The sequence below is a fragment of the Bufo gargarizans genome, chromosome 8 (genome assembly GCF_014858855.1).
Source record: "Bufo gargarizans isolate SCDJY-AF-19 chromosome 8, ASM1485885v1, whole genome shotgun sequence".
Lineage (NCBI taxonomy): Eukaryota > Metazoa > Chordata > Amphibia > Anura > Bufonidae > Bufo > Bufo gargarizans.
In genome coordinates, this window is record NC_058087.1 from 116896066 (window position 1) to 116921003 (window position 24938).

Consider the following 24938-nt stretch of genomic DNA (forward strand, 5'->3'; position numbering starts at 1 on the left):
TGATTAGTTGTTTAGGTGAGGGGTGTTAAACGTAATGAAACAACCAATGAAGGAAGTGTCCTCCTCCTCCCCTGGATTTTGGAGGGGAGGACTTAGAATACACTTAAATTCTTGTGTTTCACTATGTAATGTTGTTACGACTAAGGGACAAGTAACCGAAACGCATCAACTTGTCTTGTATACCAAGGGCATGTGTCTGCTGTAATTAATATATCAATAAAGAAGAAGTTTTTAGAGGATCTTCATCTGAATCTGAAGCCGTTCTTTTCCAAAGTTTTCATGCTGACTACAATGGGGATACACCCCTAAGGCTTCAGGATTATTCACTGACAAGGAAGGTGAGCTGGATAAAGTCTGTTTGCCTGGAGGCTCTGTCTGTGTGGTCTCAGCTGGGCAAGGCTGAGGGACCACAAGGCTGGGAGATAGCCTGGAGTTGGGTGACGAAGCGACGCCTGGGAGGGTCGCAGGGCTATAGTCAGGCGGACTACTAAGCTCCAATCCCCCACAGTAAACACAGAAGGCCGTGGGACATTGGCTGACAAAGCCGCATGGGTTCACAGGGTGTGAACTCTGACATGTGTCAGAAACTTCATGTTTAGTTAGAGCCCAGACAGGCAGGTGTTTATTTTGTATTATTTATGCTTGGTTTGCTGAGGCACAATAAATGCACTGTTCGGACATGAAACCTGGTGTCCTGAAGACGATTCTTGTAAGAATGACCCCAGAATAAGAGATGATCCCTTACAATATATATATATATACACAGACACACACAGTGCCTTGCAAAAGTATTCACCCCCCTTTTTTCTATTTTGGTGCTTCACAACCTGGAATTAACATGGATTGTTTGAGGATTTGTATAGTTTAATTTACAGAACATGCCCACAACTTTGAAGATTTTATTTATTTATTGTGAAGCAAACAAGAAATATGACAAAATAACAGAAAAAGTCAATGTGCATAACTGTCTGTGAAGGTTCTCATTTATCCAGGTCATGGTATATCTGTAAAGAATAAATCAAGGCAACTGGATGTACTGTAGATTTCTTGAAAACGTTTCACTCGTTCTCCCAACAAGCTTTCTCAATTCAGAATTGAGAAAGCTCGTTGGGAGAACGAGTGAAACGTTTTCAAGAAATCTACAGTACGTCCAGTTGCCTTGATTTATTCTTTACAGATAATGTGCATAACTATTCACCCCCCTAAAGTCAATACTTTGTAGAGACACCTTTTGCGTCAATCACAGCTCCAAGTCACTTTGGATAAGTCTCTATGAGCTTGCCACATCTTACCACTGGGATTTTTGCCCATTCCTCCTTGCAAAACTGCTCCAGCTCCTTAAAGTCGGATGGTTTGCGCTTGTGAACAGTAATCTTTAAGTCTGACCACAGATTTTCTATTGGATAGAGATCTGGGCTTTTACTAGGCTATTCCAACACAATTACATTTCAACTTAAACCAGTCAGGTGTTGCTTTAGCAGTGTGTTTGGGGTCATAGTCCTGCTGGAAGGTGAACCTCCGTCCTAGCCTCAAATCACACACAGAGTGGTAAAGGTTTTGCTCAAGAATATCTCTGTATTTAGCACCATCCATCTTTCCCTCAACTCTGACCAGTTTACCAGTCCTGGCTGCTGAAAAACACCCCCACAGCATGATGCAGCCACCACCATGTTTTACTGTGGATAGTATTCTTTGGGTGATGGGATGTGTTGGGTTTGCGCCAGACATAGCGTTTTCTTTGATGGCAGAAAAATTCAACTTTAGTCTCATCAGACCAGAGCACTTTCCTCCATACATTTTGGGAGTCTCCCACATGCCTTTTCGCAAACTCACAAAGTGCCTTTTTGTTTTTAGCTTAATGTAATGGCTTTCTTCTGGACACTCTGCAATAAAGCACAACACTATGGAGCGCACGGCTTATTGTCCTCCTATGTACAGATACTCCAGTCTCTGCTGAGGAACTCTGCAGCTCCTCCAGGGTTACCTTCGGTCTCTGTGCTGCCTCTCTGATTAATGCCCTCCTTGCCCGCTCCGTGAGTTTGGGTGGGCGGCCGTCTCTTGGCAGGTTTGCTGTTGTGCCATGTTCTTTCCATTTGGTTATGATAGATTCGATGGTGCTCCTGGGGATCATCAAAGATTTGGATATTTTCTTTTATTACCTAACCCTGACTTGTACTTCTCAACATCATTGTCCCTTATTTGTTTGGAGAGTTCCTTGGTCTTCATGGCAGTGTTTGGTTAGTGATGCCTCTTGCTTAGGCGTTGCAGCCTCTGGGGCCTTTCAAAAAAGGTGTGTATATCTAATGATAGATCATGTGACACTTAGATTGCACACAGGTGGACATCATTTCACTAATTATATGACTTCTGAAAGTAATTGGTTGTACCAGAGCTTTTTATGGGCTTCCTAACAAAGGGGGTGAATACAAACGCACGTGCCAATTTTCTGTTTTCTATTTCTAAACAATAGTTTTATTTATAGATTTTTCTCATTTCACTTCACCAACTTAGACTATTGTGTCCATCACATAAAATTCATATTAATAAAACATTGAACTTAAAGGGAGTCTGTCACCACATTTTAGCATGTTAGACCGTTAAAATAGGGTTATGTGATCCAGCCAGAACATAAAAACGGTACCTTTGTGGTAGAAAACAGACTTTTCAATTTGCCGAAAACGAAGTTATAAGATTATCTTCTGAGCCCTCTCAAGTGCCCAGGGCGGTCTCTCAATCCTCGGAGCCCCAGGCAGGCACCTCCTAAACGGCTGATAACTCCGCCCTCCGTGCGCCTCTGCCCGCCCGTTTACTCCCCTCCCCTGTCCCTTTCCACTGCGGCTGTGCGGTACAAATCGTAGCGGGCGCATGCGCAATGCGATGCCCGCTCCTGGCAGGGCATCGCAATACCTATTGCGCATGCGCCGGCTAAACAGTGCGAAATCTGCAGGATTAGCCGGCGCATGCGCAATAGGTATGCGCCCGCTACGATTTGTACCGCACAGCCGCAGTGGAAAGGGGGAGGGGAGTAAACAGGCGGGCAGAGGCGCACGGAGGGCGGAGTTATCAGCCGTTTAGGAGGTGCCTGCCTGGGGCTCCGAGGATTGAGAGACCGCCCTGGGCACTTGAGAGGGCTCAGAAGATAATCTTATAACTTCGTTTTCGGCAAATTGAAAAGTCTGTTTTCTACCACAAAGGTACCGTTTTTATGTTCTGGCTGGATCACATAACCCTATTTTAACGGTCTAACATGCTAAAATGTGGTGACAGACTCCCTTTAAGGCTGTAATGTACCAAAATACGAAAAAAAAATTCAATGGGGGTGAATACTTTTGCAAGGCACTGTATGTATAAAAATGCACCTGCGTGCATACAAACATGTGGAGGTGTGGATATAGAGAGCAAACAGGGTTAATGTAGGGCATAATGATCAGATAATCGCTGGAATCTTTTGCGATAGTCTTGAGTATGTAACAAAAATATGTACAGTAATAAAATAATTGTTGTCAGTGTTTTGAGGTATAGAAACAGAGCCTCCTCGTGCAGATAGCACGTTAGATAAAAGGGCAGGGGGAGGAGGTGACAAAGATTGACGGATTGAGTGTAGCGGCTGAATGCTGGAGGGAGAAGAAGGAACACTGTATATATACAGTACAGGGAGATTTATTAGTGCTCGAGATGGAAGTGTCAGATGATTGATGAGGGGAGGAGGTTTATAGTTTAGTTGGCTCGCTGATGTAGAAATGTGTTTCAACATAAATTAGTGGTGTTGGTATATACGCATGCTGCCAGTACAAGGATTACCGGCTGCCTGACAGTATATGTGAATGAAAAAGCAGCTCCATTCACCATCTGCTGTCTACAAACCCTAATTGCACCCTGAAAGAGGATAAGTCACGATTCGTTTTCTCACTACTCAGGATATCGCTCTGCGTTTATGCGATCTTAGTGTGATTGCTAGCATTGCTACATTTGTACATCAAAGAAATATGTGGCATAATCCATATTTGGTCCACGTGCTACCTCCTAAGAACTCAAGCCATGTAGTTCTCATGGAGGTAATATCAAATTGCTAGGATGAATACCCGAAAAGACTTTAAGGCAGACTTGGTTTACAGCAATTGGTTGTAAAAAAAACTGTCATAAATGGTCATTACCATACTCACTGACCTCCTTACATCACAGGCCATGTGGGTATGGGGGAATCTACAGACCCTTTTTAACATGTATCGAGAAAAGCAAACTGTCATTTCTTTGGGGATCACTAGCTTGATGGACTGACCAATATTTCTGCTTCCCCAGGCAACCGGACTTAACAGCTGCATATCGTATCGAGTTCTGTTTTTATCCCTTTTATTTTGCATGATCTGATTGACAGCAGCAGAGAAATAATACACGCTTACTACCAACTAGCAAGTATTAGTTAGGCTGTGATCCCTGTGAACATTTCTAACTGCTCTTTTGGAGGAGAGCAGCGTGTGATCTTTGTCTTATATTCTAGCTTGCTAGTTCTCTGTGAAGGTGCGCGGTATACATTCTAAAGTCCAGTGCCCAACCTCTGCCTGTTTACAAGATTTGACCCCTTTTCTGCCTGACCTGACTTCTGTCTGACTCCTGTATTGAACCTCAAATGCCTGCCCCAAGCTTTGGCTCATTCATTCAACTGAACAAACTTTGCCTGTCCTCACCTCAGCTAGTTACTGAGTACAGTTCCTGATCCCTTGACGCTTTGCACTGATGTATCTTAACCATTGTGGGTCAGTAGTCACTTGAGCAGCGGAGGCCAGATTCCTATACACGGTTCAAAGAGTAAAGACCAGGGGGCTACTTATGTAACGCCCTTAAGAGTCAGCCCCAAGTTAAATCTGTTGAAGTGACAAAATGGATCCACATCCGCTTCTATAATACATGGCAGAACTTGTTGGACCCCATTACAAGTCAAAGGGGTCAGAAAGGTGCCATTGGTGTCAGTCATGTGATGGATCCCTCATAGCACTGTGGCATCTAATCTAAACTAAAACCACAATACAAATAAGAGTCTAAAGTGAACTAGCATTCACATAAAGAGAAACTATTTTAGCAGCTGTAATGTGGTTCATATGAAATATTTTTATTGTATCAGAACAATGTACAATATAAGAGCTCATACACACGAACATATTTTTTTCCCATTTCCGTTCTGTTATTTTACAGGTCCGTATACGGAACCGTTCATTTGAATGGGTCCGCAAAAAAACCCTGAAATGACTCAGTGTGCATTCAGTTTCCGTATGTTCGTTCCGCAAAAAAACAAAAAAAAAAACATGTCCTATTCTTTTCCATTTTGAAGACAAGGACAGGCATTGTTACAATGGATCTGCAAAAAAAAAAAAAAAAAAAACGGATCCAACCCAGACGTCATCCGTTTTTATTTGCAGATCTGTGTTTTGCAGACCGCAAAATACATATGGTCATGTGCATGAGCCCTAATGCAAAGGAAAATGATAACATTGGTTCATGCACTTTTTTTTTTCTTTTTCTGAAGATTGGCTAAAATTTAGTGCCATAAGTTGGGGGGTTCCTCTGCCACTCTACTTTTGAATAAAGTTATTTCATCCAAATGCATCAAGGGAACATCTTTGATCACTTCAGCCAAATTCTCATGAAGTAATGGGAAAATGATGGTGTTCAGTGCTGGTCGCTCTAAAGAAAACCTTAAAATGAAAAAAATAGAACACTATTGTTTAACATTCAAGTTATGGCTAACGAAATTACACAAAATAGAATATAAAACAGACAAAATAGGAGTATGTCCCTTGAGGGAATCACGGTTCGTGTGAGAGGGATTGTGCGTTCTGGACTAAGGAAGCGCATGGCATTATCATGATTGATAATACTATGTGCTCCTGCATGACCTTTCTGTAACAGAATCATATTGGCATAAAGCGGTCAGTATGATTCCATTACAGAAAGGTAATGCAGAGGCCACAGCATTATAAATAATGATAATGCTATGCGCTTCCTAAGTCCAGAACGCACAATCCCAATCTCACATGGAGCATGATTCCCGAAAGGGAGACACTCATGTAAAAAAGCCCTCAGTGTTTGATCAGTGATTTCCATCAGTGATTGTGAACCAAAAGCAGGTGTGGGTCAAAAACACAAAACAGGAGCATATTATTACATATTACACCTTATATCTATGTAACAGTAACATAGTTTATAAGGCTGAAAAAAAAGACATACGTCCATCCAGTTCGGCCTGTTATCCGACAAGTTAATCCATAAGGCAAAAAAAACTCTAAGGTGGAAGGCAATTTTCACATTTTAGGGAGAAATCTGAATAACAAACTGGATCAACGACCTTTCTCCAGAAATCTAATAACTATAATCTGTAATATTATTACACTCTAAAATTACATCCAGACCCCTCTTGAAGTTTTTGTAGTGAGTTCACCATTACTTTCTCTTCCGGCAGAGTTCCATAGTCACACTGCTCTTAAACTAAAGAATCCATGTTTGTGTGGAAATCTTCTTTCTTCTAGATCAGGCATCCTCAAACTGCGGCCCTCCAGCTGTTGTAAAACTACAACTCCCACAATGCTGTGCTGCAAGCTGATACCTATAGGCTGTTCAGGCATGCTGGGAGTTGTAGTTTTGCAACAGCTGGAGGGCCGCAGTTTGAGGATGCCAGTTCTAGATATTGAAGATGTCCCCCTGTCAGAATCACAGCCCTGCTTATAAATAGATTATGGGAGAAATCTTTGTACTGATTTTCGATAATAGTAACATAGTAGGCTTCATTTCTCATGTTGGATCACAATCATTGACAGAAATCACTGACCAAACACTGTATGGAAGTGGTCTAGTGGACAGCTTAGTCTGGACCTACTGCAGTCCTTGATCATGGGAAATGTTATTCTTTACATTTGGTGCAGGAAGTAGAGAACATGAAACTGTCCCAGAAAAGTGACAGGAAACATGCAAGTATTTGTTCACTGCCACAATGTATGTCTAATGCAATATTTTTATAGAAAAGCTACCAAAGCCATTTAAAATTGCATTTTTTTCTGCAATCTGAATAGGCTAGATAGAAAACCTGATAAGCCAGCACTTATCAGGTGACAGTGATACTGTTTAACCAAAGCCCAGAGTTAGTCTATGTAGGGACACATACATTTTCAGAAGAAACAGAACCCTGCATTGTGCTGTTTCTCTTCTAAGATACTCTAGAATACTGAAACAGACATGTCAGGATCAGGTCTCCTGACATGTCTTTGCATTTAGATCAAGAAAAGATTGGTTTCCAAATTCTGGATCTGATTCTGCACCAAAATCCTCAACAAATGCAGTGCAAATTATGTGAATTTAGTTTTCAAAGCTCACAAATACAATTAAAATGAAGTTGAAATACAACTGTATACATGGCGATTCTGAAGCAGATGTGTGGCAAAATCCGTAGCAGATTTTTCCCACTGTGTCTGAACTCCTCTTAAAGGGGTTGTCAGTTCATGCTCCGATGCTCTCCTTTGCACTGCGCTAAATCGCGCAGGGCAAAAGCATTTTTTGGAGATCCGGTGACGTACTGGGGCTCTCCATGGGGCTGCCAGGAAGCCCGGTGACGTCACTGGCACTGATGGGCGGGATTTAGCGTAAACGCTAGGGCAGCGCTAAAGCCGCCCATCAGAGGCGTGACGTCACCGAACACACTGCCGGGCGGAAGTTTCCACCCGTCAGTGTGTTATTGAAAACAAAAGACGTTGCCCTGCGTGATTTAGCGCAGGGCAAGGGAGCGCATCTGAGCATCAGATGCTCCAATGCTAGCCTCATTGGTGCTGCCTGAGTGAAAATAAGGGTATGTCCGGGTTCAGCTATGAACCCAGACAACCCCTTTAAAGGGGTTATTCGAGTAATGAAAAGGAAAAAAAAAAAATAATTATAAAACTCATCAAGACTTACATATACATTAAGCTTGATTTCTTAAGAGAAAAACCATACTTACACCTTTGCATAGTTCTGTTATTCTTACTTTGTTTACATGCTGTGGGGGCGTGTAACAATGCCTGAGCTCTCCCTCATGAATATTTGTGGGTGTGAAAAATCATACCTTCCCTCCCCCTGCTCTGCACATCCTAACTTTGCATAATCACATGATCATCTCCTAGCTCACACAGGCAGATCTTCCTGTCACATCAATATATGTGAGATATAAATGTACTGATCTATATCTCTACCTACATATACAGGTGAAACTCGAAATATTTTAGTATCGTGCAAAAGTCCATTTATTTCAGTAATGCAAATTAAAAGAAATTGCATTGATGCAGCTTAAAATTTGAATTTTGTAAAAAGGTTCAATATTCTAGGCTCAAAGTGTTGCACTCTAGTCAGCCAATTAATCCATATCCCCTAAGCAAAGGGTACCTCAAAATTGTGACTTTGGGGTTTCATAAGCTATAAGCCATAATTATCCAAATTATAACAAATAAAGGCTTGAAATATCTTGCTTTGCATGTAATGAGTCTATCTCATATGTTAGGCCTCTTTCACACGGGCGTCATGTTTTTTGCCTGGATAAGAGGCGGGTGCGTTGCGGGAAAATGCGCAATTTTTCCGCGCGAGTGCAAAACATTGTCATGCGTTTTGCACTCGCGTGAGAAAAATCGCGTATGTTTGGTACCCAAACCCGAACTTCTTCACAGAAGTTCGGGCTTGGGATTGATGTTCTGAAGATTGTATTATTTTCCCTTATAACATGGTTATAAGGGAAAATAATAGCATTCTGACTACAGAATGCTTTGTATAATAGTGCTGGAAGGGTTAAAAAAAATAAAAAAGTTAACTCACCTTATCCTCTTGTTCGTTCTCGGTCTGTTCTTTGCTAGCTGTGGGCTTGGGCTGAATGACCTGTGGTGACGTCAGATCACATGCTCCAATCACATGGTCCATCACCATGGTGATGGAGCATGTGATCTGACGTCAAAGGTCCTTTAGCTCAAGCCCACAGCTAGCAAAGAACAGACCGAGAACGAACTACGCAAACAAGAGGATAAGGTGAGTTAACTTTTTTATTTTTTTTAACCCCCTCCAGCACTATTATACAAAGCATTCTGTATTCAGAATGCTATTATTTTCCATTATAACCATGTTATAAGGGAAAATAATACAGTGAATAGACTGTCACCTAGAACCCATGCGTGAAAATCGCACCGCATCCGCACTTGCTTGCGGATGCATGCGATTTTCACGCAACCCCATTCATTTCTATGGGGCCTGCGTTACGTGAAAAACGCACAAAGAGGAGCATGCTGCGATTTTCACGCAACGCACAAGTGATGCGTGAAAATCACCGCTCGTGTGCACAGCCCCATAGAAATGAATGGGTCAGGATTCAGTGCGGGTGCAATGCGTTCACCGCACGCATCGCACCCGCACGGAAAACTCGCCCGTGTGAAAGGGGCCTTAGTTTCACCTTTTAAAGGGCTTCTGTCAACCCACAAAACTTTTTTTTTTTGTGTACTTATAATCCCTATACTGCGATTTATCCATACATAATGTGATTAATCATTTTGGTTCAGTAGATTTTGCTAAAAACGTCCTTTTATAATATGTAAATCAAGTAGGGCGGCTACTTGCTGGTAGCAGCCGCGTCCTCCTATCATAATGACACCCCCTCTGCATGTTGATTGACAGGATCGTTCTCTGTTGGCCCCGTTTGCATTCAAAATCTCGCGCCTGCGCCGTACCTGTCTTCAATTGGCGCAGGCGCACTGAGAGGCGGACGCTCGCTCAGCTGCTCCATCCTCAATGCGCCTGTGCCGGGTGTAGATGTGACGTCATCGGAGCAGGCACATTGAGAATGGAGCGGCCGAGCGAGCGTCCGCCTCTCAGTACGCCTGCGCCGATTGAAGACAGGTACGGCGCAGGCGTCAATTTTGAATGCAAACAGGGCCAGCAGAGAACGATCCCGTTCGCTGGCCCTGTCAATCAACATGTGGAGGGGGCGTCATTATGATAGGAGGATGCGGCTGCTACCAGCAAGTAGCCGCCCTACTTGCTGGTAGCAAGGTAATTTACATATTATAAAAGTACGTTTTTAGCAAAATCTACTGAACCAAAATGATTAATCACATTATGTATGGATAAATCGCAGTATAGGGATTATAAGTACACAATTTTTTTTAAAAAAAAAATCTGTTTAGTGGGGTGACAGAAGCCCTTTAAGTTACATTACTGAAATAAATGAACTTTGCACGATATCCTAATTTCACCTGTATATCATCTCCTCAGCCCTCATATGAGCCCCCATGCCTCTCATCAGAATTATTATTTTTTTTACATTTTTTGAGAGCCATAGGTTTTCAATTTTTCTGTCAAAATGTATTATGTGGGGGCTTGTTTTTTGGTGGGCAGAGGTGACGTTTCCACTGGTACTATTTTGTGGTATAAAAGAATTTTTGATTGCTTGGTGTTACTCTGTTTGTGGTGGATGGTGACCCAAAATTGGCTCCTGACAGATTTTATAATTTTAATTTTTTTTTAAGTTCACCTGATGGGGTATTTTTAAACAGTTGGTTGTCACGGATATGACAAATTATTATTATTTTTTACAATAGGAATATATTTTGTTATGTCAGCTGCCACAGATCGAGTGGGCGCAGTTCCTGCAACCACCAGATCACAGCACCCTACTGCGCTGGGTGGCAAGTTACGTCCTGCTGCTCCGTACACGTATGGTTCTGGCCAGGAAGGGGTTAATTAGAGGACAAACTTGGGATGTGAACCCATCCTAAGGGCCCATTCACACAAACGTATGGCTGTGGTGCCTGTATTGCAGAACCCAAGTAGTGGTCTGCAAAACATGGTCACCATACATGTGAACTGCATGTCACGGATGGAGATTCAATGACTTGCATGTCAACGGGTCTGCATCCATGAAAAGGGATTCACACAGCTGGGGCCTCTATATATTGTAGACTGCTATTTGCAGTCTGCAACACAGGAATGGAGACCATATGGTTGTGTGAATGCACTGTACGCACAACACATACAGATTTATTGCACACATACACAGCTTTGCAACACAACCACTATATATAGATTTGTAGCACACGTACAGCTCTGCTACACAATCACTATGCATACAATTGCTGAACACATTACATTTACACAGCTCTGCTACATAACCACTACATATAGATTTGCTGCACGCATTGCCCACTGCTATACCAACACTACACATGGATTTGCTGTACAGATTACACACACAGCTCTGCTATGAAACTAGACAAAGATATGCTGCACACATTAGACACACGTCACTACTTACACAAGCACTACACATAGGCTTCTTTCACACGTGACACATAGATTTGCTGCACACATTACAAAACCAGCTCTGCATGCATCAGCAACCTAATGCACACGCTCACACATACACCACTACTGCAGTCACAACACACACAGCTCTGTGCATGAACGCGTCACTCCCCCATTTATCCACACCAAACGTCCTACCAAATGACCCTCCCTGCAGTCATGTGACTGATCACATGACTGACATTACTGAAGGTCCTCTCTCCCCTATGTGCGGATCATTGGTTTCCAGCTCTAGGATTGGCTGCTGCAACTCCTGCAGATCAGGTATAGGGACTACGACTCCCACCATTCTGTGCCAGTGCATGCTGGCGCTTGTACTCTCACCTCAGTTCTGGTTCTATTCACTGATGGGCATAGATTTACTTTTGTCTGGTTGTGCGGGGTGGCTTTGATGGCAGGGGATCGGCTGTTTCCCTTACGTCCTAACCAGTGGCACAAATGGGGTATTCTGCCCCTGTGGACTGGTTAGGACAGGTGGAACTTTTAATAAAATAAAAATAAATGAACACACGGCCTCACTCCCTCCCCTTATAAAGAGGGGCGGTACCCCCAGTTCCTTGTGTTTTTTTCTGTCCTCTGGACAGCTAGTCCCACCTCCTCCGTTTTTTTTCGGAGGGGGTGGTGGTTGTCCTTTTTCTTTCTTTAGGCGGCAGGGAGAGCGCCTTGCCGCCGTTCTGATTGGGACGCTCGGTTGCGTCCTGACTGTGCTGAGGCCGGGCACCTCTGCAGTAGTGCCTTGCTCGGCACTGTACCCATGCGGTAGCAGCGTCCACATGTGCAGCTTGGCGCCACCATCTTGGGGAAGTGTTGTCATGTCACGTCACTTTCCTCCTCTGCCCGTCCGATAGTAGTTTGAGCTGTGTGTGTTTTTGCATACTCTCATGGAGCCCCGCCCCTTTCGCGGCGGAGCCTGAGCTTTTTGGCGCGAGTTAGACTATTTAAAGCTGGGGCTTCTCCCAGTTCGGTCTCCTAGAGCGCAGATTTACCTTGAATTTGTTTCTTTGAGATTGTTACTGTTGCAGTTTGCTTGCAAATTCTTGCGAGTGCCGTTTTCTTGCTGTTAGCAATTCTGAGCTTGTTAGGATCGTCTGGGTGAACATCCTAAGGGTTTTTGATATTTGGCTTTTTCCTACGAATTTTGCGGTTAATTCTATTCATATATTGCAGCCATGTCTTCTCCCGGGAACGGTGATCGGGAGCCCAGCAGAAAGAATACTGGCAAAAGACGTCACCTGTAATGCCATGATTGCCAGATTGTGCTGGAAGCTACGTGTTTTCCAGATGCCCACCCTGTAGGGCCAAAGCACTTCCCCAGCAGGAACAGACGGTCTATGACGTGGTAGACTGGGTGAAGGGCTACATGGAAACGAACATAAGCCAGATGCACTCTTCCATAGAAGAACTGAAGCATGCGTTGGCGTCCAAACGCCGACGACCTTCCTCTCCTCATTGGGCCATGGAGGTGTCGGGGGCTCAGGATGTGAGAGAGGGATCGGTATCTTCCTCCTCTGAGGACGAAGATGGTTTTTCTCATCTTTTTCCTCCTGAGAAAGCCCAGCGGCTGTTGAGATCCATCCGGTCGGGGGACCAGGACTTTGATCCGGGGAAGCCTCATCTTCTGCCTCTAAGGGGCCCAGGGCCTTTAAAGCAGATAGTTCCCTTTTGTCGTTAATGAAGACAGAATGGAAGAAACCGGAGAAGGACCCTGTATTGACCAAGAGGGTCAAGGCGTTTTTTTCCTTTGAAGGAAGATCAGATGTCGTCCTGGGGGCCTGTCCCGAAGGTGGACATGGCCATTTCCAAATTGTCAAGGAGGACCTTAATTTCATCGGACGACGGGTCAAGCCTCCAAGATCCTCGGAAGTGGCGAATTTTCTCAGAACGAGGTTCACCCAGGTAAAGTCTGACCTGGACCAGGGGGTCTCTAGGGATGACATCCTGGCCTCCTGTAGGACGGCCAGCCTAGCCATTGACTTCCTGTGTAACGCTTCTCCACAACAGTTGAAGTTGGCGTCCAAATCCATGGCACTTTCAACCGCGGGCAGGCGTCCGCTCTGGTTGAAACCTTGGAAAGCGGACACTACGTCCTAGCACAACCTTTGCGCTATGGCTTACGAACCCGACAAGCTTTTTGGGGCAGAGCAGGATCAAATAATGGAGGGGCTGTCGGACAAGAAGGGCAAGTCCCTTCCCCAACAGTCCTTTCGTGGTTGGGGCAAGAGGTATGGTTCCAGGCCGGAACCTCAACCCAGAGCCCAGAGAGACGGTTCCCGGAGAAGAGGAAGATCCTCTAGGGGATCTAGGCCCCCCAAGAAGTCCTCAACGCTCTGATTGTGGGCCTCCTCGAGGCTCTTGGTATCTAGCTGGTCTGACTGGATGTTCAGTGCTCCCTGCTCCCCACAATCCCTACAACATTTCCCAAGTTTTTGGCAGGATCATATCCAGGACCAATGGGTCCTTCGCATAATTTCACAAGGCTACCTTGTGGACTTGAGCAGTCCGCCCGCGGACAAGTTCGTCCAGACAAGGCTGGACAAACTCTTTGCAGTGAGCAAAGAGTTCACAGACATACAGCAAGCAAAGAGTTCACAGACATACAGTAAGCAAAGAGTTCTAGAGAGCTATGTTCTAGAATATCTTCAGAAAGGGGCTTTAGAAGAGGTCTCTCTCCAAGAGAGAGGGGAGCAGGGATCTATTCCCCAGTCTTTCTGGAACCCAAGAGTACCGGAGGGGGGAGGATGATCATAGACTTGAGGTACTTCAATCGTTTCATCAAACAAAAGAAGTTCCGTATGAAAACTATCCAATCAGTGACCAATCTTCTTTTGCCAGGGGATTTCATGGCAACCTTGGACCTCAAGGATGCTTATTTCCATATTCCCATCCATCCTGGGTCCAGAAGATTCTTAAGGATTGCAGTACAGAGGGGGGGGGTCCTAAAACATTTTCCGTTTGTGGCCATTTGGGATTTCCTCAGCCCCACACACTTTTACCAAGGGGGTGGTGTCTGTGGTGGCCGCTTTAAGGCTTCAGGGTCTGAGCATAGTTCCCTACCTGGACGATTGGCTCCTCAGAGCCCCTTCTCAAGCGATCCTGTCCCAACACATTCAACGGGCTGTTGTCTTCCTTCATCAGCTAGGATGGATAATCAACTTGGACAAGTCCCAACTTCTGCCAGCCACCTCGGTAAGGTTCCTGGGGTTCGTGGTGGATTCAGTAAAGATGACTATTCATCTCACTCCCGAGAGAAGACAATCCGTTCAGCAGACAACCCGTTCTCTCTCAATGCCACGAGAGGTAATGATTGGTACATTGATGAAGATGTTGGGACTAATGTCTTCAACCGCACAGGTGGTGTCTTGGGCATTATGGCATCTGCATCCGCTTCAGTCGGAGGTACTAGCCAAGTGGAATAACAGTCCAGTGGGACTCAATGCCGTGCACTCCCTGTCTTACCATGCCCGATCCTCCCTAAGATAGTGGTCTCACCTCGAGGACGGCAAGTACCTGATCCAGCCCTCATGGATCATACTTACTTCAGATGCATCCCTAGTAGGTTGGGGAGCTCATCTTCTGGACAAGACAGTCCAAGGATCTTGGACTCCACAGGAGAAATCATTGTTATTGAATCTCCTGGAGATCAGAGGGATCAGATTAGCTCTTTCATTTTGCTCCCTTAATTCGAGGGAAGGCAGTGAAGATACAGTCAGACAGCATGACCGCTGTACTGTACATCAACAAGCAGGGAGGCATGAGGTCACAAAGTCTCCTGAGAGAGATAGGGGTGATATTGGATTGGGCAGAACTGAACCTCACCCACTTATCAGCCATTCACATTCACAGAGTTCACAATGTGATTGCGGATCGCCTGAACCAAGGTCTTCCAACCAGAGAATGGTAACTTCATCCAGAGGTCTTCAAGGAGATAACGCTCAGGTGGGGCATGCCAGAGATCGATCTCATGGCAACGAGGTTCAACACCAGGCAAAAGATGCACTGTCAATCCTGTGGAGGTTCAGGCTGACCTACATCTTCCCTCCAATTTCCTTGATACCAAGGGTCTTGATGAAAATCAGGCAGGAACAAGCGTCAGTCATCGCCATCATTCCATACTGGCCAAAGAGAGCTTGGTTTACCCAACTCTTCCAGATGAGTCGGGGTCAATTTTGGAGGCTTCCCCCAGAGAGAGTACTGGTGTCGGGGGACACTCATATCTCCTCAAATCTTCAAATTTTCAACCTGACGGCCTGGAGGTTGATCAGTCCCTTCCAAGGATAGAAGGGCTATCAGGGTCTGTCTTGAGAACCTTAGAGCACTCCAGATCGGAAGCTACTAACAAGTCCTACTCAAGAATTTGGATTTTTTTTGTCTTGGTGTTCTATGCATCAGCACACATCTACTGAAGCTTCCATACCGGTCACTGTTCAGTTTTTGCAAGATGGTCTGGACAAGTGGTTGTCACCTTCTACCCCCAAAGTGCAGGTTTCAGCGATTTCAGGTCTATTTATCAAGAGCCCCTTATTAAGAGGTTCCTGAAGGGAGCTTCAAGATTAAAACCTACGGTAATTAGACCTGTCCCTGTTTTGGATTTAACGGTCGTGCTCAGGGGGTTATCATCTCCCCGCTTTGAGCCCCTAGAGGAGGTGGGATGCAGGTTCCTTATCTTGAAGATCTCCTTTTTGTTGGCCATTACCTCTGCAAAGCGAGTTGGGGAACTCCAGGCATTTTCCGCCTTTGAGACATACACTAAGTTCCTGCAAGACCGGATGCTACTGAGATTTTTGCCTACCTTTATTCCAAAGGTTGCAGAAGTAAAAAGAAACTGAACCTTTAGGATGGTGCTGTCAGCAGGAGTCAGAAGCAGGTAAGTATTGATAACACACAACTTTTTATTTACAGTCAACGCGTTTCAGGGGCGAAGAGCCCCCTTCATCAGGACAATATACAACACAACCTTTTATGTTGCATATTGTCCTGATGAAGGGGGCTCTTTGCCACTTAAAACGCGTTGACTGTAAATAAAAAGTATTGTGTTATCAATACTTACCTGCTTCTGACTCCTGCTGACAGCGCCATCCTAAAGGTTCAGTTTCTTTTTACTTCTACAACGATACTTCTCCCCGACGAATGCTTCTAAGGCATGGGCTGGAACCTAGGCAGCTGCGCAGGCACTCCGCACGCTTATCGGATAAATCGGCACAAGCTTCGTATAGGTGTTGTGACTCTTCACAACATCGTCTGGTAAGAGTTTCTACTTACCTTTTTTACCAATTATTATACAACACCACACATGAGGCGCCGCCTCCTATCTCTCTTTTATCTTTATTCCAAAGGTGCCTTCCTTTAACAACATTAACCCCTTAGGGACCCATGACGTATCGGTACGTCATGGCTTTAATTCGTGATTCCGGTGCCGCGGGGGTTAATCGGAACGGGATGCCGGCTGAAATCATTCAGCCGGCATCCCGTAACAACGCAGGGGGGGGGGTCATTTGACCCCCCCGTATAGACGATCGCAGAAAACCGCAGGTCCATTCAGACCTGCGGTTTTCTGCGTTTCCGGTCCATTCGGGTGTGCTGTGACCCGATGAACCGGAAAAAGACTGCGATCGGTGGCGTAATTTTACACCACCAATCGCAGTCCGAGGATTTGAGGAGGCGGTGCTGGCCCTGGTGCTGAACACTGCTGTCCAGGGTGCTGATTGGTGCAGGGGAGAGAGGCGCGAGATTCAAACTTCCTGCGCTCCTCTCTCCCCTCCTCTTCCTGTCCAGCACCCTGACCGTGCAGCATCGTCCAGCACCAGCTCCTGTGTCCCTCTAATCGGCATCCATCACCCTCCTGCACCCATCGCCACTCAGGTAGGTTAGGGTCAGTGAGGGAGAGGCACCATTAGAAAGGGAAAGAAGGGAAAAGTTAGTTAGGAAAAAAAAAGAACTTTTACACAAAACTTTTTTGATCCATCTATCAGACCCCAGAGCCCCCCCTGCCACTTGCCCCCCCCTACCAGCCCCCCACCACCACCAGCCCCCCCCCCTTCCCCCCCACCCATCCCCCCACCAGCCCTCCCCCAGCCCCCCCTCACCACTAGCCCCCTTACCACCACCATTTTTCTGCGTTCGCTGACTGGTCTGCACTTTAGCGTCCGTCCACTGTTAGCGCATCGCCCGCCCCACCGCTGATCAGCGTTGTACCGCTGATCAGCAACTTTGAACTTTTTTTTTTTCCTAACACTTGCCCCTTTATTTTCCTTTTTTTAGTACGCGAACACCCGTTGCCCCCACACACACGCACATATAATAAAGGTTTCCACACACGCACACCTACACGCACACACACACACCCATGGCCCGCCGGGTGTTCTCGGCCGAGGAGGCATACGCCCAGATTGCCTCCGACTCCGAGAGCCCCAGTGAGGATGAGGATGACCCCACGTTCCTTTTGTCATCTGCATCCTCCTCATCATCATCGGATGACGATGAGCCACCAAGGCGGCGGAGACGCCGCCAGGCGGAGCCAGGGGCCACACATGCTAGGGATCCTGTGGCCCACCCTAGTACGAGCCGCCCTGGGGTTCGTACTGGTTTCCCGGCCCACCAAATAAGTTCACCGGAGCCCCCTGCCGATGAACTTAGCTGGTGTCCCCCAGTGGACTTTGAGCCTGAGATTCCGGATTTCGCTGGCAATCCTGGAATCCAGATTCCCACAGTGGGGTTTACTGAAATTGACTTTTTTATTTTTTTTTTCAGTAACCCACTGGTGAATTTGATGGTGGAGCAGACGAATCTGTACGCCCAACAGTTCGTCGCTCAAAACCCAGGCTCATTTTTGGCTAGACCCGGTGGCTGGACGCCGGTCAGTGCAGCCGAAATGAGGACATTTTGGGGCCTCGTGCTGCATATGGGTCTAGTCCAAAAACCCAGTGTCAGGCAATACTGGAGTGGGGACGTCCTATACCAGACCCCACTGTACAGTATGGTCATGACACGTCCCCGGTTTGAGGCCATCCGGAAATGTCTGCATTATTCCGATAATGCAGCATGTCCACCCCGAGGTGATCCTGCCTATGACCGGCTGTATAAGATACGGCCGGTCATCGATCACTTTGGGGCCACATTTCAGCAGGCCTACGTACCTGGAAGGGAGGTCGCGGTTGATGAGTCTCTCGTTGCGTTCAAGGGGAGACTCAGTTTCCGCCAATACATTCCCACAAAGCGGGCGAGGTATGGCGTGAAGCTATACAAAATTTGTGAGAGTACCTCAGGGTACACTTACAAATTTCGTGTGTACGAGGGGCGAGATTCCCGTATTCAACCCCCAGAATGTCCCCCCACTCTGGGTGTTAGCGGGAAACTCGTGTGGGACCTTATGCACCCACTGCTGGATAAGGGTTACCACTTGTACGTGGATAACTTTTATACCAGCATTCCCTTGTTCAGGTCCCTTGCCGCCAGATCCACGTTCGCTTGTGGGACCGTGCGGAAAAATCAGCGCGGCCTCCCTGCCCACCCCCTCCGGGTACCTATCCCCAGGGGTGAGACCCGTGCACTTACCAGTGGAAACCTGTTGCTGGTCAGGTATAAGGACAAGAGGGATGTCCTTATGCTGTCCACAATCCACGGTAACAGCACCACCCCAGTCTCTGTGCGAGGTACCACGGCAACGGTCCTCAAGCCCGATTGTATCGTCGACTACAATCGGTATATGGGAGGAGTTGATCTCTCTGATCAAGTCCTCACGCCATATAATGCGTGTATTTTTGTACTATCCCGAAGCGCTGGCAGCACAGGGACATTCCTCCAATTCTATGAGGCAGTCCTCAAAGACCTGATCTTTTCGGACCGGGAAAGAGCAGGCCGGAGTACCTCGGGAACTGGAGGCGCCCGGATCGTCCCTGGCCAACACTTTCCAGGTGTGGTCCCCCATACTGGAAAGAAGGGACGAACCCAAAAAAGATGCAGAGTGTGTCACAAGAGGGGGATACGGAAGGACACCACCACTCAATGTGACACTTGCCCCGATCATCCGGGCCTCTGCGTTATCGATTGCTTCAGGGAGTATCACACTTCCATGGAGTACTAAATTTTTATAATCCCCAACAGTCCACTAGAGAACATAAAACACTATGGCTCTTAGACTTTGGAGACACAGAAACAATTTTTTTTCCCCAAAAAAATATTAGTTTTAGAGCAGGCATCCTCAAACTGCGGCCCTCCAGATGTTGTAAAACTATAACTCCCAGCATGCCCAGACAACCTACAGCCATCAGCAGGGCATGGTGGGAATTGTAGTTTTACAACATCTGGAGGGCCGCAGTTTTTAGGATGCCTGCTTAGTGTCTCCAAAGTCTGAGAGCCATACATATTGGGCATCGTCGCGTGCGTAAAAGTCGTCGCTATAAAAATAACATTTGACCAAACGCCTCGAATGAACGGTGTTAAAAATATAAAACAAAAACGGTGCCAAAACACCCATTTTTGGGCAAAATTTCAATTTGAATCCCTTTTGCCGGTAATAAAGCAAGGGTTAACAGCCAAACAAAACTCAATATTTATGGCCCTGATTCTGTAGTTTGCAGAAACACCCCATATGTGGTCGTAAATGGCTATATAGCCGCACGGCAGGGCATAGAAGGAAGGGAACTCCATACGGTTTCTGGAAGGCAGATTTTGATGGACAGTTTAGACTAGAAACTCCAAAAAAGTGACCCCATCTAAGAAACTACACCCCTCAAGGTATTCAAAAGTTACTTTACAAACTATGTTAACCCTTTAGGTGTTCCACAAAACTAAATAGCGAATGTAGAAACATTTTTAGAATTTAATTTTTTTGTTACATTGCCTCAAAAAAGAGTAATATAGAGCAACCAAAAATCATATTTACCCCTAAAATAGTCCCAAAACAACAACCACCTTATCCTGTAGTTTCCTAGATGGGGTCACTTTTATGGAGTTTCTACTCCATAGGAAATAGCAAAGAAAAAGGGGGTCAGTCAGCACATCCCAATGCGCAGGGGCACGTTGCTGTGGCTGAAAACAACACTGTAAAACAAAACATGCAATGCAACAGCTCTCTGCAAAACAAATAAAAGTACAAATATGCATAATAATTGCTAGTGCTATACTTATAAATTAGAGATGCTTGGCAAATACATTTTGTGCAAAATTATTTTAGCCCGTCTGCCGCATGTCAAGGCGATCCCTGTAAGACAGGTTCCTAACACTAAATTCTACCTGTTATGTGCCATGACGGCTACCATACAATTCAGGGAGTGTAGGTTCCACATGCATGCTGAGCCTGATTTAATTTCTGTCATCTTTGGTGCCAAAATGGCCTCTATTATATCCAAGGAATGCAGGTACCAACATGCATGCCGAGCCCACTCCACACCTCTCCTGGTGCCAAATGGCCACCAAAGAATGCAATGAGAGTCCACACTATACCTCTCCTGGTGCCAAATTGCTTCCAGTAAATGAGGGAGAGCAGGCTAAGCTATATACTCACACTAATTAAAATCAGCCTATGGGGCAGACGGGCTGGTCAGGAGTGCACGACTGAGGTGTCAGCCACACCTCCAGTAGAAACTGCAAAGAAAAAGGGGGTCAGTCAGCACATCCCAATGCGCAGGGGCACGTTGCTGTCAATCAAGGACGGCAGGGCGTGACTTGAGGTAGGAAAACGGAGCCTCTAGGAGCAGGAGCAAATTTACATATCAAAGTTAAAATTGTGCAGTAACCGGGGTATCCGTAAGCATAAAAATAGTACAGTTAAAATAGTACAGTTAGGGTTTACTGACATTAGCACACGCTTGCAGCGTTCGGGTGTCCACCTGGCCGTGCGGAGGCAAGCGGATCCGTCCAGACTTACAATGTAAGTCAATGGGGACGGATCCGTTTGAAGATGACACAATATGGCTCAATCTTCAAACGGATCCGTCCCCCATTGACTTTCAATGTAAAGTCTGGACGGATCCGTTCAGGCTACTTTCACACTTAGAATTTTTTTTAACAATATAATGCAGACGGATCCGTTCTGAACGGAGCCACAGTCTGCATTATATGAGCGGATCCGTCTCAGACGGATCCGCTCTGAACGCAAGTGTGAAAGTAGCCTAACCCCAACAGTGATTTGAAAGACTGGTGGAAAGCATGTGATTACAAACCAGGGTTATTTCACAAAATACTGATTTCTGGACTCCACCTAAGTTGAAATATTAGTAATGTACTGTTTAACGACTTAGTGACAAGCCTGTTTTAGGCCTTACTGACAAAGCATTTTTCTTCCTATTTTCATCATCGCCTTCCAAGAGCTATAACTTTTTTACTTTTCCATCTATATAGCTGTATGAGGGCTTGTTTTTGCAGGACAAGTTATAGTTTTAATGGTGCATCTTGGGGTACACATAACTTTCTGATACATTTTTATTAACTCTTTCTGGGAGGGAGAAAAGACAAACAGCTTTTTTTTTTTTTTTTTACGTCGTTCACCATAGGGGATAATTGACATGATGTTTGACTGGTTGTTACCAAACATATGGGGTGAGATTTTATTTATTTTTTCTAAAAAAAATTCATTGAAACGTGTATTTTAATTGGAAAAAAGCATATTTTTTACTGGAATAAAAAAAAAAAAAAAAAGGTGGTTCTCAACCTTTCTAAAGCTGTGACCTCTTAATACAGTTCCTCATGTTGTGGTGACCCCCAACCATTACATTTTTTTCCTTGCTACGTCATAACTAATTTTGCTACTGTTATGAATTGTAATGTAAATATCTGATATGCAGGATGTATTTTTATTGCTACAAATTGAACATAATTAAAGCAGAGTAATTAATCACAAAGACAAAATGTTGGGTACCCTCAAAAAAATAAATCAGTGGTGCTTCAAGTCCCCCCCAAATAAATAAATTAGAAGTGCTCAGGGTACCCCCAAATAAATAAATCAGTGGTGCATCAGGTTTCCCCCAAATAAATAAATCAATGGTGCTCAGGGTCCCCAAATAAATAAATCAGCGGTGCTTCATGTCCCCCCAAATAAATTAAGCCTTGCTCAGCCAAATAATTAAAATAAAATTAGCCAGGCTCAGCCAGGCTCAATTAAATCATTGGTGGCAGCGGCGGTGTCATTAACAAAAAAACTCGGACCTCAGCAGACAGGCGGCCCGACTTACCCGTCCAGACGTCAGGCTCCTTCAAGCACAGGCAGTGATAGGACATCACTTCCTGTGCGCGAGGATAAGGGGCCGCTGCCGTTGTGCGGGCGACCCACAATAGGAAGCCTCAGGCGACCCCCCGGAATGGGCCGATCGACCCCCAAAGGGCTCATTTTCACCTTCAGGACCAGGCCATTTTTTGCAAATCTGACCAGTGTCACTTTATGTGGTGATAACTTTAAAACGCTTTGACTTATGCAGGCCATTCTGAGATAATTTTTTCATCAAATATTGTACTTCATGACACTGGTAAAATGGAGTAAAAAAATATATTTTTTATTTATAAAAAAAAATACCAAATTTGCAAAAAATGTGGAAAAATTAGCAAGTTTCCAAGTTTCAATTTCTATACTTCTATAATACGTAGTAATACCAACAAAAATAGTTTTTACTTTACATTCCACATATGTCTACTTCATGTTTGGATCATTTTGGGAATTACATTTTATCATTTTGGGAATTACATTAGAAATTTTTCTGAAATTTTCAAAAACCCACTTTTCAGGGACTAATTCAGATCTGAAGTCACTTTGTGAGGCTTACATAATAGAAACCACCCAAAAATGACCCCATTCTAGAAACTACACCCCTCAAGGTATTCAAAACTGATTTTACAAACTTTGTTAACCCTTTAGGTGTTCCGCAAGAATTAATGGAAAATAGAGATACAATTTCAAAATTTCAATTTTTGGGCAGATTTTCCATTTTAATAATTTTTTTCCAGTTACAAAGCAAGGGTTAAAAGTCAAACAAAACTTAATATTTATGGCTCTGATTCTGTAGTTTACAGAAACACCCCATATCTGGTCATAAACCGCTGTATAGGCACACAGGAGGGCGCAGAAGGAAAGGAAAGCCATATGGTTTTTGGAAGGCAGATTTTGCTGGACTGGTTTTTTGAAACCATGTCCCATTTGAAGCCCCCTGATGCACCCTTAGAGTAGAAACTCCAAAAACAGTGGCCCCATTTTAGAAACTACGGGATAGGGTGGCAGTTTTGTTGGTACTATTTTACAGTACATATGATTTTTGGTTGCTCTATATTACATTTTTTGTGAGGCAAGGTAACAAGAAATAGCTGTTTTGGCACAGTTTTTATTTTTTGTTAATTACAACATTCATCTGACAGGTTAGATCATGTGGTATTTTTATAGACCAGGATGTCACAGACTCGGCGATACCAAATACAGTACAGACCAAAAGTTTGGACACACCTTCTCATTCAAAGAGTTTTCTTTATTTTCATGACTATGAAAATTGTTGATTCACACTGAAGGCATCAAAACTATGAATTAACACGTGTGGAATTATATACATAACAAAAAAGTGTGAAACAACTGAAAATATGTCATATTCTAGGTTCTTCAAAGTCCTTTTGCTTTGATTACTTCTTTGCACACTCTTGGCATTCTCTTGATGAGCTTCAAGAGGTAGTCACCTGAAATGGTTTTCACTTCACAGGTGTGCCCTGTCAGGTTTAACCTGCTCAGGACTGCCGTATGCAGGATAACATCTTTTCGGCGGTCCTGTTTCTCTGGGCGGATGCGCCGGTGCGTCCTCTCGCGAGACGCGAGATCTCGGGGTAGGCCGGCCCGCGCATGCGCATCGCGGGCCGGCAAAATTTCAAAGACAAGTTCGTCATCAACCTGCCAGCCAATGATCGTTGTTGGTTTTCAAAAAAAAACTAATCAGCAGCCACCTAACAAATCATATTTAGTAAATATGATGTGTTAAATGGCTGCTGTGCTCCTCTGCTCCTCTGTTCTTCAAAGTCCTTTTGCTTTGATTACTTCTTTGCACACTCTTGGCATTCTCTTGATGAGCTTCAAGAGGTAGTCACCTGAAATGGTTTTCACTTCACAGGTGTGCCCTGTCAGGTTTAACCTGCTCAGGACCGCCGTATGCAGGATAACATCTTTTCGGCGGTCCTGTTTCTCTGGGCGGACGCGCCGGTGCGTCCTCTCGCGAGACGCGAGATCTCGGGGAAAGCCGGCCCGCGCATGCGCATCGCGGGCCGGCAAAATTTCAAAGACAAGTTCGTCATCAACCTGCCAGCCAATGATCGTTGTTGGTTTTCAAAAAAAAACTAATCAGCAGCCACCTAACAAATCATATTTAGTAAATATGATGTGTTAAATGGCTGCTGTGCTCCTCTGCTCCTTCTTTTGGTCGGTTGCTTCCAGCAGAGGAGCAGAGGAGCACACATCACTGTGAGTACCCACCAACACCACACTTATCCCCCATATCACCTCCCAGCCCCCTAATTAACCCTTTGATCACCCCTTCTTGCCCCTGTCAATCACAAGTGAAAAGGAAAAAAGTGATCAGTGTAAACTGTCACTTTTTTTTCCCACTGGTATTGGCTGATAGGTT

General features: G+C 45.0%; 1 protein-coding gene across 3 annotated transcripts in view; it reads right to left on the minus strand.

Annotated features, from left to right (window-relative positions):
- Positions 1-5363: 5363 nt before the first annotated feature.
- Positions 5364-24938, minus strand: part of FBXL18 (F-box and leucine rich repeat protein 18) — a 356649-nt gene continuing 337074 nt past the window's right edge. For all 3 annotated transcript variants that reach the window (XM_044304337.1, XM_044304335.1, XM_044304336.1), the window contains one exon: positions 5364-5690. In XM_044304337.1, the coding sequence (XP_044160272.1) occupies positions 5534-5690 (157 nt within the window). In that variant the 3' untranslated portion in view covers positions 5364-5533. The remainder of the gene's footprint in view (positions 5691-24938) is intronic.